This window comes from Rhea pennata, chromosome 10 (genome assembly GCF_028389875.1).
Source record: "Rhea pennata isolate bPtePen1 chromosome 10, bPtePen1.pri, whole genome shotgun sequence".
NCBI classification, from domain to species: Eukaryota; Metazoa; Chordata; class Aves; order Rheiformes; family Rheidae; genus Rhea; species Rhea pennata.
In genome coordinates, this window is record NC_084672.1 from 3,547,355 (window position 1) to 3,565,363 (window position 18,009).

At 52.1% G+C, this 18,009-nt stretch overlaps 1 protein-coding gene across 2 annotated transcripts; it reads left to right on the forward strand.

The window, feature by feature from the left end:
* The first annotated feature begins 831 nt into the window (after positions 1–831).
* Positions 832–15,054, forward strand: CILP (cartilage intermediate layer protein). 2 transcript variants are annotated; one of them, XM_062583455.1, is made up of 10 exons: positions 832–966; positions 2,959–3,085; positions 3,325–3,426; positions 5,809–5,892; positions 7,508–7,561; positions 9,194–9,379; positions 10,304–10,669; positions 10,778–10,886; positions 11,269–11,426; positions 12,038–15,054. In XM_062583455.1, the coding sequence occupies exons 2-10, from the start codon at positions 3,025–3,027 to the stop codon at positions 14,377–14,379; spliced, it is 3,462 nt and encodes a 1,153-aa protein (XP_062439439.1). In that variant the 5' UTR covers positions 832–966; positions 2,959–3,024; the 3' UTR covers positions 14,380–15,054. The 2 variants fall into 2 exon arrangements, with proteins under 2 accessions (XP_062439439.1, XP_062439440.1); XM_062583456.1 differs by lacking the exon at positions 3,325–3,426.
* Positions 15,055–18,009: the final 2,955 nt, after the last annotated feature.

Here is an 18,009-nt window from a genome sequence, read left to right on the forward strand (position 1 = left end):
GCAAACCCTTCCAGGGGGAAACGTCTGATCGCTCCTCCGCTCCCAGTCACAGCCTGTAAATTCTCATCTGTGCAATAAAAACAAACTCCAGTAGTTCTTTTCTCGGGCTTTTTTCCAAAGTTTTCCAGCAGCTGCACTACAGTTTTGTGCTGATGAAGCGACAGAGGAAGGTTTAAGCGGAACAGTATTGCGGAGACCGAGAGGTTTGCTGGCGGGACAAACCTCAAAGGGAACCCGGCGGGGGGGGGGACCTACGGCCTCTGCAAGGTTTCCTACAACCCGTGGAAGTCACCGGTCCTGCTCCCAGGCGAGCAAAACCAGGCTGAAAAACAGCGGCTGCGGCTCAGCTCCGGGGCGGGGGGGGGGGGGGGGGGTCCGGGGCCGAATCGCAGCGCTGGCCGGGACGCTGCGCGGGGACGAGCCCGTCGCTCGCGGTCCCCTCCCGGCGGTGCACGCGCCCTCCACGGGGACGCGGCGCTAGGGACGCGCTGCTGCTTTGCGGTGACACGTTGGAGCCCAAATCTTGGGGGGGGGGGGGGGGGGGGGCGAAGGGGAAAAAAAAAATATGCATCGCCCGCGGCTCGGCCCGCCGGGCTGCGGAGGCGGCTGCCTCGCGGGGAAGGCGAAATTTCTCCTCTCGCCGGCTCGGCACCTTTCCCACATCTTGTTCTAATCACTCGCATACTTGCGGCGGCGGGTTCGCGGCGCGGCCGGCGCTCGGGGGACGTCGCGGTGCGCTCCGCGGCCCCGTGGCTCGGTGCCACCTCTCCCCGCCGTGCGCCGCGCTATATAAGAGCCGGGGCGGCGGCGCGGGCTCGCGCTGCAGCCCGGCTCGGCGGCGGCGGCGGCGGTGCAGGACGCCGGGCTGAGCGCTCGTCCCGGCAGCGCCCGGCTGAGCCCCCCGCACCGCGGCCCTGCGCCGAGAGGATGGGATTGCCCTCACCTGCTCTTACGTGGTGTATGTAGGTAAGCGCAAAAAGAAAAACCCCGAGGAAACCCCGGCGAGCCTCGTTTCCTCCGCGCTCAGCGCTTACGTAACTCGGCTGGGCTCTTCGGGCGCCTCCGCGGCCGCGGGGGGAGCGCGCCGGGGGCAGCCGCGCCCGCGGAGGCTCGGCGGCCGCGGGGGAGGCAGCACAGCCCGCGGCGCGGGAGCATCGCCCGCGCCGTCCGCCCGGCGCGCCGGCGAGGGCAGCCGCTCTGCTCCATCTCGCCCTCCTCGCAGGGGCCCCTTAACCTTTCCCGCCGCGGCCGCCCCGTCGGCTTCGCTTTAATTTTCCCCGCGCCGCGTCCAAGCCGGCTCCCGGCGTCCCGATCCCCCCCGCGCCGCGTCTGCGTGAAATCCGGTCGGGCGCAGCCGGCTCCCGAAGTAGCCTCCGAGCGGGAAGCAGGCTATTAACCTTAATGATTTTTTTCCCGGTTATTGTCGGACTCTGGCTTCGTGACCCCGGCGTAAGCTCACAAAATACCTTCATTTATTGCTTCTGTTCTTGTTGTTCGACCGGGATTCGGGACAGTATTTCCTATTCCCGTACTCCCCAATTCCAGCATGTTTTATTAATACCGCTTACAAACTACAAGTTATTTTTGCTGCCAGCTGGTCTGCCTTGGCCTTCTTTTCTGGGTAAACTGAGGCACTTAAAGACTAAGGCAGCATTTTCCAGGTTCATTAAGTCCGGAGTGCATAAAATTAAGCGCCCGTAACCCTGGCTGGCGGCGCTCTGGATTTTTGCTCAGCCCCCAGGCGAGCGGTCGCTCCATGAAGTGACTACCCAAATACTTGAACTATGGGGCTAAGTGACTTGGTAGAACAACATGTGAAGCAGCTGAGCTGGAGAGCCTCGGTCCCTCACCCATGTACACGCGAAAAAGGAAAATACCCGGATTCTTGCTAAAATTTGCAGTGAAGCTTGCCTGGTACGTGGGATTTTGCACTTTCGGAGGAGCTCGCGCGCCTCCACCTTCCCGGCGCTAGTGCGACGCACCGCGTTTAGTCGATATTGCCGCAGCAAGCTCGGCGCGCTGGTGTCCCCGGCGTGGCTCTCGGCAGAGCCCTGGCCTGTCCGCAGCAGCCGTCGGTGCTAACCCCACTGTGCTCCCCTCGGAGGGAAGGGCGGCATTTTGGGGGGCAGCGGAGCCGCGCGGGCTGGCTGCGGGCTCAAAGAGCATCGCCGCAGAAGTGTTTAATCTACGAAAGGCCCCTTAAGGATATGCCGTCAAACGCACTCTCTGCAGAACAGATCTAGGAGCGTGGTTCAAATGCAAAGAGGGGACGTGGATGCCGTCACATCGGGTCCGGTACAGCTCCCGTCGGGGTGTACACCGGCAGGAGCTCCCCGGGAGCCCGCCGTGTCCCGCGGAGGTCAGCGCAGTGGCACTGAGGAAGCGCTGCCTTTTAAGCAACCTTTTTGTGTTGCAGGTGGGACGGGAAGGTCACCGGCCCTGAACTGATAAATCAGGAGGGACGCGGTCCACAGGCAGCGGTGCACATGGCCTGGTGTTGTGTTTTGCACAGGTTCAGCCATGCACACGCACCGGGTTGCTTTCTTAGACGGGTCCTCCAGCGGACGTAGATATGGCAGAGAGCTCCTGGGCTTTCAGCTCTTCTCCTTCTTTGGCCCCTGCTCCTGCAGAGAGATGCATGGGGCAGCAGCGCATGTTCCTATCAGGCCAGTCAGGTCCCATGGCCACACCTTCTTCCCCACCCAAGGGGACGCCTCACCACCCCTCTTAGGCCACAAATTCTGGGAGAATTTTCCCGAGATCAGCAGCGGTCAGCGGTGGGGTGAAATCGATGGGCTTGTGCACTACATCTCGTGAGTGGCAAACCATCAGCCTCCGTGAGCCGTCAGGGACGGACCAGCCTAGGCGGCCCACCTAGATGGAAACCTAGATGGCTGCCTGTCACGGAGCTCGCGGAGCTCCAGATCGGGCTTGAAATAACTGGGCTTGTCTCCGCAGGTCTGAGGAAGGCACAGAACGGCGACGGATACTCGAGGAAGCTCCTGGTTGCCACTCACGACGAGGATGGTCACAGCAAAAGGATGGCTGCTGCTCCTCCTCCTCCTGGGAGCCACGTCTGTTCTAGGTGAAGGTTAAACATTTATATTTTTGTCACAACGTTAGCTAGATGCCCTTGCCTTCTGCTGCCTGCAGGCATGCCTACGTGAAGGTATGTCTCCAGCCGCGCAGCCGGCGGGAAGCTGCCCCGGCTCTAGGTCAGCGCTACGCTAACACAGCTAAACGACTTCCAGACGAGGGCTGGCTCCTGCCCAGCCCCTTTGGAGCACGGTCAAAATGAATTTGCAATTGTTTGTGTCCATCTAGGCGGACACGAGTCGCTGACTTCCAGCCGAACCCCGGCGAGCCCTGCTAGATGGGCCCTCCTGGTGACGTCTCCCGAGCGCTCCTCATCTAGGATAGCTGCGCGTTAGTATCCAAACGACAGCTGCTCCCATTTGTAGGTGAAAAACCGAGGGATGGAGGCGCTGAAGTCCAGATCTGCCATAGGATTAGACTTCTTTGCTTTTGAGGATCTAAGCTGCAGTGTCCTCCAGCAAACCTGTGTTGGGGCGGGAATGGAGCCCAGGTCTTCCCCTATTTACAGACTTACCCATGGATAACTTGTGTACAATGAAAATTTGGGATCAGGGAGGGAATAAGGAATTTTGTGAAAGAACGGTCCCTTTACTGCCTGCGGCTCCCGGGTTGGCAGCCCACAGCCTGCTCCCGGCCCTTGCTCTCCCTGGTCCTTCAGCAGTAATTACCCACGCACTGATCAACCACGCCGGCTCTGAACTGAGCCGTTTGGGCAGGGATTATGTTGTTCTCTAGAAAAGATGCGTGAAGCTTGTTTTATCTGCCCATTGCTGGATCTCAAATGCCTTAGCACACCAAAGAGCTGAGCGATAAGGAACCTACCCCTCTGCTCCAACGGGCTTTTCAGAGAAAACGTGTTTGCAGGCTATTTTGATCTATTCTCTGAGGCTATAGAGGAATTTTACCCTAAAGTCCCCTGGCCAGAAGCCTGGGGATTAGAACAGACAGAATCAATTTTTCACTGGGGAGGTGCCCCGAAATGCTGCAGAGGCTCTGGAGAGCTTCTGCCTCCTGCACCCTGACCCGAGCATCTGCCGAGAGCCGGGGCCGCGCAGGGCTTTTGCTTTGCTCGCTAGTTTAAATGTAACTGGACTGGGACCGAACAGGGAAAGCATCCTAAGAAATACATCACGCCCTGGAAAGGCCGTGGGCTCAGAGTGCTGGAAAAGGGTAGGAGATGGACGGCCTGGCGGCCCCGGCTCTCCTGCAGCTGTGCTTTAGCCCTCTGGCCAGCTCACAGCCTATTCTATCTTGAATTTCCAATGTTTTACAGTCCACAAGGACACCAGGCACAAAGGCAGGTGGGGGACCTTGCACTGCAACCAGGCGCCAAGACTCATATTAAATAGCCAGGCCCCCAGCCAGCACGGAGAAAACAAGCCGAGGGCTGCCAGCTCCCCTCCTGCACGTGGCAGCCAGCAAGCGCAGAGGACAGCTCGTGTCCCACAGTGACAACGGTCCTCTCCAGGCCCAAGGCAGGAGAGTACAAGCTCAGCCACCTCGGCTTCATTGCTCCTCATGCAGGGAAAGGCAGGATCCCTCCAAATATAAAAACAGAACTCGATCCAAGTCCTTCCTGCGTGAAATAGGCAAAAAAGCTTTTCCTAGGTACCAAGTGGTGGATTCACATCTTACCTGAACCGCAGTGACGCTGTTGGGCAGGACTTACCCGCAGAGGCACCTGCGAGATGTCTGCCCCAGGCCGTGTCCCAGAGCGGACTGCGGAGGGGGCACGGTTGTTACTCCCTGATTATTGCTGAACGGGAACAAAGACCCGAGAGATGATGCCAGAGTCCCTTCAACAGGACAAGGCTGCAGCTGAGGCAGCTTTCACCATCCCATGGGCCACCCTGCACCCTTGCTCTGCAAGCAGAGCTCGTCATGCCTTTTCCAATGTGAACGAGAGTGAGCGCAGGAGCAAGAGCCAATTTTCCTCCTCCTCCTCCCATGCAGACTCCCAGGCTCGTGCCTAGCAGAAAGCACTTGTTGCAGCTCCCCTCCAAAACCTGAGCAGCACAACGTGTGCCCTTCAGCATCTGGGCTAGGCCAGGCACAAACGTACTTGCAAAAGCTGGTCTTGGCAGCCTGCAGGATTCGTGGCAGCTTGAAACTTGCTCAGGTTGAAGCCATCAAGGCTTGGACAGGCCAAGAGCTCCAGCAATGCATTCACGGTGGAGGTGGCGGCGGAAGGAAGCAAACCGTAAGGGATTGCCATGTTTTCCCCCATTGGGAAATGGGCCTTCAAATCTCATCAGGCCAGGTCTCTCCATGGGAACGAGGGCTCAACACTGGTTCTTGGCCTTCTTGGGATCTGCTTCTTCCAGCTGCTCTCCCGACCTCATGTTCTCTAGAAAATCCAACGCTTGCTCCTGTTTACTGGGCCTCCTTGCCCCAGCGATTGGAGAGGGGTAGGAGGGATAGGAAGAAGGGAAGTCAACAATCCTCCAAATGCAATGTTCCTGGCTGAAAATCCAGCCAGGAAGCCCTGGGAGGAGAGCTGGCATTCCCAGGCCAGCTGCTCCGAGCATGCTAGGAGGTCACTGCAGCGCGCAGATGTCTCTAGCCCCAGAGCTAACTTCGAGGGGGTGTTTGACACAGTGCTAACCAAGCCGCAACCCAAAGGGAATTTGGAAAAACTGAATGGCTGAGAACACCTGGATCTCTCTAATCATTCATCTTCCTGACTATCAATTCTGTAAATTTTCCCTCTAGGTCAAAGGATCCTGAAACAAGCCCTTGGCAGGATCCAGATAAGACAGAAAACCTTCAGCCCACTGGTAATGCTCAGCCTAGAAAGTAAGTCGTTTTCCAACGCTGGCAGCTTTCCTTCGTGAGGACAATGGGTGTTTATCCGCTTTATTTATTTATTTATTTTACAACCTTAATTTATTACCGAACCAATGCATTTGACTAGATGGGACGCTTAGGCAATGGAACAAATGTTAATCATCCCCTACCTCCTGTAGGATTTTGGCTACTGCTGACACATACTGTTGGCTTCTCTCCTGGAATATTGAAGGTCAAGTGCATGAGCACAGCCCCCATTCCCGCGGGAGCGCCGCCTCACACCCGCTCTCGGCATGCACAGCTCCTCCGAGCTGGAAGGACCAGGAAACCTTGATGAGAGAGCAATGCGTTAACGCCCAGCCCTCTCACGCCCAGCATGAGTGAGCCGGGTTTGGGCGGTAGTAGGTAGCTAGACATCTACTCCCCTTTGCTCATCCTCCTGGCCTAATGCGCCGTAGATGGTCCTTGTGCTACACGCACACGCAAGGAGCTCGTGCAGGCCAGCTCACACCGAAGCCCTCTCAACTTTGCAGCCAGCAAAATGAAAAGCAAGCCCCCATCCTCCCCACTGGCTGCACTTTCTGAGGTGCTCCTGTAAAACTTGGGTTTAAACGTCGGCGTGGCAGAGCCCCAGCCCGTCTTCTAATGCAGCACGAATGTCGCAGCTGGCTTTGGCAGCAGTAGCTACCGCAACTTAGCTGCAAAGAAGGCGACTAAACTTTCCACCCTCCCATGCCTATGAGGACAGGCAGTGACCGCGGTGCCGGAGCATTTCTTGAGGATTAAAGTCCACAGTGCAGCAACGACCCACAGAGCCGGGTCCGCCCACCAGCTCTTCCCAACTGCTCGTTAATCCTCAGGAGATCCCCAGGCACCTCAAGCTTTGTAGCCTAGCGCTTGGCATTGCTGGCGAGGATTTAAATTCCACTGGGCGCTGGAAGGGACAAACAATGACGATCTAGCCGAGGGATTACCGGACTTTCCCAGCCTCCTGTCTCGTTTTCACGGTGTCGCTGTCTCTGTCGCTGCTTAGCTGCCGGGTGGGAATGTGCCATGTGTCTGGGAAGAGTCAAAGCACAGCAAATACGGACACAGGCACCCAGACAGGGGATTTGCATCTCTCCCTCCCACCTGTCGAGACAAATTCTAGGTAAACTGTCAGGAAAACTGTGTTTTCCCCTCCAAACGGATGGCACAAATCAGTCTGTCAGGTTGTGGCTGGAGCTTGCATAAAGGGTAACTCCTGTTTCCCCGAGGAAGGAATAAAACAAACTCTGCCGTTTTTGACCAATGCATTAGGAAGTAAAAGGCTTCTGCCCTTGGCTGTAGGCCGTGAGCTGTAAAGACAGCCCTGCGCCGAGCTCAGGACCGCCTTCCCGGGGCCAAGGCGCTTGTCTGCCCCAGCCGCAGGCCAGCAAGCATGGGACGTGGCCCCTGGGCTTTGCACCGACCACCCTCGCAGCAGTGGGGATTGCAAACACTCAAAACCCGTGGTTTTCAACCTGGCAAAAATAGGCTTTACTGCAGGGGAGGGTGCACGAGAGACCCACGCAGGTCGGAGCGCGGAGGGGGGATGTTGGAGATGGAGCAGCCTGCGTTACGCTGTGCGTTCCTGTGCCCGCAGGTAAGAGGAGCGGCTCTCGCGGGGGAGAAGCTACGCTGGGCTACATCAGACGCAGTACGTTCCTGCCTGCTGGCCAGGACGCGGCACGGTGGCTCGCTCCCTTCCCGCACCCCTCCCAAAGCCACCGGGCTTCTCCCCGCATCTTGGCTTGCTGCCCTTCCCGCTGTCGCGGAGCTCCAGGGCCTCGTGGTGCTGCTTTCCTCCATAAAACGCATTTCTTCCGTTCTTCCTTATCATCACTGCTTCTGCAGATTAAAGCATCAGTTTTAACAGTCATTATTTATATGAGCGAAGAGCCTCCAGGCTTAGTGGGACATAGGTGCCCGCTGCTCTGGGTGCAGACACCCAGCACCATGGCTCTGCCCCGAGAGGTTTAGTGCAAGTGAAGGAGTAACAAGGAAGTGCTTGATGAGACCCCAAAGCTTTGCACTTGGCTGATCCCAAACTAACTAAGCGGGGTTAGGAAGCATCTCGCTGAAATCACACTTTAATTTGTTGCACGTTAAATGTTTGTTCAGAGTGGGGGGAAAAAGCCAAGCATTTATTAGTGCATCTCCTTGGAAGCTCATCTCCTCCTATTCACCCCCAAATTATCTAATAAGATCTATGGATTTATCCCTCAGGACACTGAATTGGAGACCCCGACAAGCCATCCAATTAAAAATGCCTAATTCAGCCAAGCACTCCTTTCCAAACCAGATGTCACAGCTTTGTGGCTGCTGTCATTTAAATTGTCTTTTCCAGCCATCAAAACCTATTTAAATACCTGCTCTTGTAAGACAAGGTTTCCAATGCGAATGCCACTATTTAAACAGTTTAGCTGTGTGTGCCTGTCTGCCTTTCCAGTAAATAACTTGACCAGGTTTATTACGGATCAGGTGGAAGAGTAGGTGTGAGGAAATGATGCCATATGCACGTTTCCAAGATACCTCCTTTTTAGAGACGTTAGTCACAAGTGCATCCGCGCAAAATGTTACTAGAACATTGTCATTTAAAAATAAACCCAAACCACAACCTGGGAGTGGATCGCTTCCACTCGAGCGATTTAAATTAATACCATAGGGTAAGGTTTTTAAACCCCCTTAAACATCTGACTGCGTACAAAACTCACAATAAACTCGCTTGGTGGCTTACAAATCAGCTGCTCCTCGAAACGCTCTCTAAGCGTGCTCGGGAGCCTCCCCGGCTTCTGCTTCGCACGCAGTAAAACTGGAGCTCGCAACAGGACACACTTCGAACACAGACAGCGTGTGCGGAAGGATGGTACGATCACACCAGCAATTTTACCTCCCCCCTTCCCCCTTTATTTTTTAATTTAACCACATTCAAGCACAGGCGCGTGTTGCCCCTCAGACAGCACTGAAATGACAACGTGTGTTCGATTTCCTCTAAAGCAAAGTCAGTCAGAGGCGACGGGAGCCGTGCGCGCTGCGCTCCCCTCGAGGAACCCTCCTCGGTCCGAATCAGCAGCCTGCGGGCATTTAAGCTAGGAGCCCTCGGACACCTTCTCGTGCTTTCCTTCCGAGATCCTTGAACGTGCTCTTAGCTTGCATGAGCGTGTAGTATCCAAATGCACAGCCTTGGCTGCACGGGATCTGCTAACCCCCCCCCCCCCCCTTTCGGGGCACGAAACGTCGGCGTACGTGCGGCGTGCGGCTCGGTAACGCGGCGCCGCTGTTATTCGAGGTCCGCTGCTGCAGGATTCCAAGCGGTTTCTGTCCCCGTGGTCGACGTGGAGCGAGTGCTCAGGGAAGTGCGGCCAGACCGGCGTGCAGAAGCGCACCAGATCCTGCCTGGCTGAGCGCCTCTGGGGCGTGCACTGCAGCGAAGTAACCGAGGAAGGGCGCCTCTGCGTCGGACACGTCTGCTCAGGTGCTCCCACGGACGTAACCAGGGGAAGGGGACAACGTCCTGATCTCGCCACTGCGTAGGCGTTTTGCTCGCCTCGCTGCTGTTTTATCCTCTCTCCCTCCCGTGCCAGAATTTCGGGAGCTGTAAGACCTGGCCTCCCTTTCCCCCCCACCCTGTCAGTGCCGTCCGGATCACGCTAAGGGAGCGCAGCACGGAGACTAGATGGCCAAATATCAAAACTGGGGAGACCAAGGCATAGGGAACCATCAGGGACCCATAAAGATCTGGGGAATACAGGAAAAATCCGGCTAGTCTCGGTGCACTCAGTGACTGCAAGCTGCTGTCTCCATGTAGTTGGCCCCAGTAAGAAGAGTCGGGAACACGGGGGTACAGGGAATTGCCACGTTCCTGGCTACAGGGGGCCTTCTTATCAGGCCCTTTTAAACAAATCACTAAAAATATTCCCCCCCCCCCTTTTTTTCCCCACTGGAAACGTTGCTTCAGGTCTTCACTGATTATTTTAATTTCATATCACATAATGCTTATCTGACACCTAAACTATTTCCCATCCAATTCAGGATAGCATAAAATTAACAGGGAAGAAAGCTCTTGAGATAAACCAGTGTCGTGCCATTTAGACACGAGTTTATAACAGAAAACTATGAAGTTTAGGCCACTGGCTATGTGCTTGTGCCAGGGTTCAGTTAAGAGCTCAGGTGCTGGTCTGGATTCAAGCGTCCCTGAAGCCAGCCCGTTGGGGAAGGTGAATAATGGTTCCTATAGGTAATTATAGCCACGTGGCTACTTTCTGCTAATCGCCAGGTTCGAAACTACATAGGCCCTGTGTTTCTAACACACAGCTGTGGATAATCAGTAAAAATATGTTCTGGATACAATTCATTTCTTATGCAGTATCTGCCCTTTTTGCATCTAAATTAAACGCAGACTCGACGGCACACCCCCGGCCGCTGCCTGAGCGGCGTGCCTCTCCCGCAGCCTGCAACCTGACGTGCGCCACGGGCCGCGTGAACGCCGACTGCGACGCCTGCATGTGCGAGGACGCGACCCTGCACGGGAAGGTCTCCCTCGAAGACGGCTCGCCCGCCGCCGAAGCCCGTGTCTACCTGCAAGCCAAGAAACTCAAGCTGTTAACCACAGCTGACAGCGGGGGCACGTTTAGGATCCCTGGAGTCTGCCCGGATGGCAAGAACACCCTTAAAATAAAGAAGGCCAAATATGTGACTGCTACCGTCACCGTGCCGAAAAGCACCGAGAGGAATCTGGCCATCCAAGTGCAGCTGGAAAGATCAGGTAACCCAGACAGAGGCGAAGGAGCAGGAGGCTTTACACGCTTCTTGGAAACAAACCCCGATTTTAGGCCTGAAGGACTAACGAGACGGCTTTTTCCTCCTCTCGCAGGCAAACCGTACATTTTGAAGAGCCCCGACGACAAGTCGAGGAGGGTGGGACAGAGCGTGTCGCTCTGCTGCGATGCTGTCGGCAGTCCAGCCCCCGACCGCTATCTCTGGTAAGGCGCTCGCAGCCCCTCGTGCCAGGTGGGCAGAAACCTTCCCTGTGCACGGATTCGATTTGTATTTCCTTACCATCCTCACGAAGGTAAATATAAGCATCATGAACATCATAACTCTCTTAAAACAGTGCACTTAGATGGAGGACCCATTGCTGCAAATGAGAGATTCCTAGAGCTGGCATTTCTCACATTTATAGTAATGAAATCTGCATAAAGACTTACTGGAAAAACATATAAATAAGCAGGGAAACTGAGGCAAGAGGTCCGGTATCCTGTATAGCTCTATACAGCAGGACGCAGCACGGCCAGGATTAGGACATAGCTCTGCTCCTGCCATGCGGTCAGTCCATCCCATTAACCATCCGCCTGTCCCTGGCAGGTATCACAACGGCTCGCTGCTGGATCCTTCCATATACAAGTATAAAAACAACCTGATTTTGAAGAACCTGAACAGAGGCCAGTCGGGAGAGTATTTCTGCAAGGCCAGTAGCGATGGGGGTTCAGCAAAATCCCAATCTGCCAAACTTTCTGTAATAGGTAAGAAAAAACGTGCAGGTGGGAGGTGGCAGGGTGCAGAAACCAAGGCACAGAAATTCTGCTACACTGAGGAAAGAAAAGTCACAGGAAGAATATCCAGGGTTTATCTCACTCCCTGGTTAGCAGACAAGCGCGACTGATGTATTAGCCAGGTGCTCTCTGAAAACCGGAGCTCTGGATTTCAGAGGACCTGCCAAACCCAATCTGTTGGGCCCAGCGATTGCTCTGTATACTTGCTGCATTACAAACAAACATTTCGGTGTTTTTTTAAATCCCAAACTATGTTTAAGTCTGTCCATAGCCAAAAATGCAGCACATGTAATATCTAACTAAGGCTGTGTTTGATGGCAGTGGCAGGTAAGCAGGAGCTGGGGCACTTCGCCAAATAGGACTGCTCTTAATCACCTACCTTACGTTAAAACTAAGCACCTGCTTTTCTGAAATGAAGGCCAGATGAACTCAGCTAACCAAAAATCCTGCAAAACATGTGTTTTATTGCTGTGCAGACCTCACTGTTATTGGAAACAATGTTTAGCTCTGAGGGTTTTATACCACATACCAAGGGCTGTACGATTATTTCATGCTGTTTGTTAACAAAACGTATTTAACAGGAAGACATGAGGCAGCCTGCAATCCCCAGCCCCAAAGCCACCTCATCCGACTTCCACGCGACTGTTTCCAAAACACAACTAACTCATTCTACTACGACGTGGGCAAGTGCCCAGCGAAGATCTGCGCTGGGAAGCTGGACAAAGGTCTCCGATGTAAAGACAGCACCGCTTACTGCTGCGGTGTCTCTAAAATGGAAACCAGAGAGATCTTGTGCAACGGATACACGCTGCCGACTAAAATCGCTGTCGAATGTGGCTGCAAAAAATGCACAGAGACCAGAAAAACGGTACGAGGTAGAGCCATAGCAGCAGATAACGGCGAGCCGCTGAGGTTTGGCCACATCTACATGGGGAACAAAAGAGTGAGCATGACTGGCTACAAGGGAACCTTCTCCGTCCACATCCCAGCGGATACAGAGAGACTGGTTCTAACTTTTGTTGATCGTCTACAGAAGTTTGTGAACACCACTAAAGTCCTGCCATTCAATGAAAAGGGAGGTGCCGTGTTTCATGAGATCAAGTTACTAAGGAAGAAAGCCCCTGTCACATTAGAATCCTCTGAGACCAATGTGATTTCACTGGGAGAAATGGAAGACGATGATCCAATTGCCGAATTAGAAATCCCTCCCTATGCATTTTATAGGAAGAACGGAGAAGTCTACAAAGGCAAAGTGAAAGCCAGCGTAACATTTCTCGACCCAAGAAACATCTCAATGGCTGATGTGACACAAAGCGACCTGAACTTTGTAGATGAGGAAGGAGATATATTTCCACTCCGCACATATGGCATGTTTTCGGTGGATTTCACTGATGAACTGGGTACCGAGTCTCTTAATGCAGGAGAAGTGAAGGTTCATTTGGACACTGCTCAGGTGAAGATGCCAGAACACCTGGAAGAGATGAAGCTTTGGTCACTGAATCCAGAGACAGGATTATGGGAGGAAGAGGGAGACTTCAGCCTTGAAAGAAGCAGACGGCATAAAAGAGAGGAAAGAACTTTTTTGGTTGGGAACATGGAGATCAAAGAAAGGCGGCTTTTTAACCTGGATGTCCCAGAGAGCAGACGGTGCTATATCAAAGTCCGAGCCTATCGAAGCGAGAGATTTCTGCCAAGTGAACAGATCCAAGGTGTAGTGGTTTCTGTTATAAACACAGAGCCAGAGCCAGGGTTCTCCTCCAACCCTCGAGCATGGGGTCGTTTTGACAGTGCGGTCACTGGTCCCAATGGTGCTTGTGTGCCAGCTTTCTGTGACGAGCAAAACCCAGAGGCCTATGCAGCTTATATCTTGGCAAGCTTGGGGGGTGAGGAACTCGAAGCTGTATCCTCTGCTCCCAAACTCAACCCTAACGTTATTGGGGTCCCACAGCCATATCTCAACAAGCTCAATTACAGGAGGACAGACCACGAGGACCCAAACACTAAGAAAACTGCTTTCAGTATCAATATGGCCAAGCCAAGCTCCAATTCCCCAGAAGAGAACGATGGCCCTATTTACGCGTATGAAAACCTAAAAGAATGTGAGGAAGCTCCATATAGTTCTGCTCATTTCAGATTTTATAGGGTAGAGGGAGACAGGTATGACTACAATACCGTTCCCTTCAATGAAGATGACCTTATGAGCTGGACTGATGACTACTTGGCATGGTGGCCCAAGCCCATGGAATTTAGGGCCTGCTACATTAAAGTAAAAATAAACGGACCCCAAGAGGTGAACATAAGATCTCGCAACATGGGTGGGACGCACCCCCGTACCATTGGCAAGCTCTACGGCATCAGAGACGTCCGCAGCATTCGTGCTATCGACCAGCCAAACACCTCAGCAGCCTGCCTGGAGTTCAAGTGCAGTGGCATGCTCTACGACCAAGACCGCGTGGACCGCACCCTCGTGAAAGTTGTCCCACAAGGCAGCTGCCGCCGAGAAAGCGTTAACAGTATGTTCCACGAGTACCTGGTGAACCACCTCCCCATGGCTACGAACAACGACTCCAGCGAATATACAATGCTGGCTCCTCTCGACCCACTAGGGCATAACTACGGCATCTACACAGTTACCGACCAGGACCCGAGGATTGCCAAGGAAATCGCCCTGGGCAGGTGTTTTGATGGCACGTCTGATGGCACTTCCAGAACTATGAAGAGTGACGTTGGTGTCGCCTTGACTTTCACCTGCTCAGAAAGGAGCCCAGCAGAGCAAAGTATTTTCCAGTCCCAGAGGAACTCAGGCCAGCAGTCGCTGTCGAACCTGCCAAGAGATAGCCCAGCATATCAAAGGCCACAGGGAAGCCGCAGAACTACCCAAGGCAGAAGCCCAATGAGAGCTCAGCGCTCTCCTACGTATTAGAGCTGTATAGAAGCCTCGGTAAAGTTGCTCATGTTTGATTAAATATAATCTGAAAGGAATATCTACCTGCAAATAATCTATCTCAAAGCAGGTAGGTGCCATTATTTTTGAGACATAATTAAGGTGCACATTTTTTATTTTGCATTGCACCAGAATGGAAAGACAGAAGGCAAAAATTGGGGGCCAGTAGTTATAGTGGGTTCCTGTCTTATTAAATGTGTCCATAAAATCTTCTTTCTGCCTGACATTAAACAGCTTCACATGTTAGCCGAAAGGGAAAAATTAATACACAATTGGATTAAATCATGTACATAAAACATTCTTCTGTTCTGCATCTGCAGACTTTGCCAGCCCAAGTACCTGTACAGTAATTGGTAACATGAAAAGGAATAAACTGATTTCCTCATACTGAATTCAACAGCAGTTTTTTACTTGAAATGTAAGTATTTTATTTATTTCTAGCTTGTTTTAGAATGACTGTATTCAAAGCTAAAGTACCGGCAGCTGCATTTCTAAAAACTAATGTTTGATAGCATGGAGAAACCACATAGATTTGTAGGTTCCACATGGATAAAATGACAGTCTGCTCTTGCTTCTTGCACTCTCTGAGAAGAAAATCCATGCTCTAGAATAGGGTAGATTAATAAAAAAAAGTGATTTTGTTACTTTTGACAATGGTGTATTCCTTTTGTGTTTGACATGTCGAAGTAAATAAACCACATGTAGAGTTGACTGAAGAAGAATTTGCTGAATTTCACAATTCCTTTCACAAACAGGTCACAGCTTTTTCAACACAAGGCCGATCCTGGGTACGGGTGAGTGGTTTAGCGGAGAGCTGCTGCTCCCGAGTCCAGGGCTGGGGGGGAAGGTGCCGCAGTCACCTCCAGGCTCTGTCAGGGAATCGGTCCCCAACTCACAGGCAGCACCAGCACTGTGAGATGGGGAGACACACGCAGCCGTGCTGGGAGAAGCAGAGGGCAGGTCTGGGTGAGGCATGAGCTACGGAGGCAGCAGCAGGCTCCAGCAGAAAGGAGGGAGTGGGACATAAGATGACAAGGGGAGGAGAGGGAGGGAGGGACGGAAGAGGCTGGTAACCAATGCTTTAAGGATGATAGCAAAACAGAGAATTTAGAGTAAGGGCAGAAGGTGCAGAGACAGGGAGGAGGCTAGTTTCCCTCCATATTCAGCAGCAGTGAGCAGGACTCTGTTGGGTAAGAAGCTGCTCTAATCTGAAGGTCTAATAACCCTTCTGTGGCTATCTACGCAGATAGCTACTGCTAGGAGTCGTTGGCTAAACGCATTGCCTGGATACTTGTCAAACCTGCGTGAGCTCCCTCATCTACTTCTAGAGATGAATTGAGTACCACACAAGCAGAGAACACATCCTGTGCTTTACACCCAAACATACCACTAGCAATACTTCGGGGTGCAGACAAGCCTCCAACAGCGAAGTTTTCAGAAGACATCACAAAAAGTTGGCCAGTGCTACAGGATGAAAACTCAAATTGGAATTCAAAACACATACTCAAATGTGGTTTCCCCTACCACTCAATTCCCTCTAATGCGTATGAAGCAAGTTCTGATCTAGATCTATTCTGAACCCCATCTACAGCTCACTAAAGCAAAGGGAACCTTTCAGTAGCCCTTAGCGAACTCTGGAACAGGTTCTCAGTTCCAACAGAGCATCTCAGGCATTAAGGACAGAGCTGTGCTAAACTTGGTGCCTACGCAGTGCAATTTATGGTTAAAAAGGTAAATCACAGAGGGGAAAAAAAAAAAACTCAAACCAAACAACAATTTGTGTTCTTATGCAAATTGTCAATTATGAAAGAGAAGCAGAAAAGGAAGAGCTGTGGAATACTCTGGCACGTCATCTTCATACCAATGAATTTAGACTGTGTGTGTTTTCTTTTGTGTCTAGTCTGCTGTGATGGTTTGGCATGAGCTTGGGCCAAGGCAGCCAGTGGGGAGCATTAGCTTGGACCTTCCCACTGAGCTCTTGGCTTGCATTGCAGACCAGCAGAGAACCTCCCCTCCCCTCCTCCTCTGCAGAGACAGTCAGCCAAATCTTGGTCTTGATTTCATCACTTTGAGGGTGAAGTAATACAAATTATTTCTGCAGACCAATCCAGGAGTTACATGGATGAAAACAGGCTCAAGATCTGCTCCCTGTGCTGCACACAGGCTCACCAGAGCCAAACACCACTCTGGTGAAAGAAAGAGCTTAGGGCTCTTTCTTTTGGGGGAAAAATGTCTGTTCAATAGCAACGAAACGGTCACAGCCTCAAGGCCTAAAATTCTGACTGTCCATGAAACAGGAGGAAGCTCTGCAAGTTTCCCTGAACTGTCTCCCCACTGCAGCTCAACTCTGATTTTGAGCAACAAACTAATCTGATCTCTGCACTCACCAGGTCCCTGAGTTCTCACAGGAGGCTGCTGACAGATTACACTGGATAACAAGCAAGACAGGTTTCAAACACAGGTGCTTACACACTATTAACAGCAAACAACTTTGGCTCAATGACTACCACACAGTGCTAACACTTCATTACTGATGAGCCGCCATTCCAAATCCATTAAGCAAATTTATCTAGGAGAAAAAGTAAACAGGTCCTAGCTTCCACCTCGCATACACAGGTTTTATGCTATAGCTCAATGTCAATTCCGAATTCTGCAGCTCCTGAGCACTTGTGTTTATGGTCAGCATAGTGCACAGTGTCCTTTCAGCAACCCGAAATGTAAACCACACTCCCACATATCACAAAGCAGAGCATCAGCTAGAGGAATGCAGAACACTGACTCAGCTCCACCCTCTGCCTTGGCTTTCAGACCACCAACCTTGAGAAATGGTCTGAAAGGGGAGACGTGGCTCCTAAACATCAGCAGGTTAGGCTAATGGCAAAGTATCTTCTATTAAGGTCACTTAGTTTCCAACCCTCAGATAAACCTGATGATTTATCCCTCCTGTTTTCAACAAAGGAAAAATACTGCCTCCCAGAAGCTATCAAGCTGCCAGCAGTCAGGATAAACAACACAAGGAGGGAGATTCTTCTCAACCTTCAAACCTTCAAATTATTCACAGATTTTTGTAAACTACTTTTTGAAAAGGCTCAGGTATACCTGTAAATATAGTCACACTTATTGTTTACTTGCAATTTATTTAGCAGTAAACAGTAATAAAGAAGATTCCTAAGGAGGAGGAGGAGGAGAATGGTTTCTGATTATGGAACAGATGCACCTGACTGCTAATCATCAGCATATTAGGAAATATCACTCCTCATATTCATTTGAAATCGAAGATGACATCATCCCTATCCAACACAAGAGCCCTTCTGGTGTTCAGAAGTTTTGCAGATCTACTAATAATTTGGCTCCAGGGGATCTTAAACTAAGCGTTACTGGATATTGGCCTAGGAATACCGTTGCTACTTTCTCTCTCTCTCTCCCCTGAGAGAAGAACAGCTGTTTTATTTCACTAGTACCAGCTTTCAACTGCTACGGTGGCTGTGCTTGACTTCTGCAGTGATACTGGGAATTGAATCACAGTGTCTGTATTCCAGAGTCAGTTTTGACAGGCTGCTCCACACCTCATCAGCAAATGCCTCCTTTTTGTTATGTGTGCTCATAACC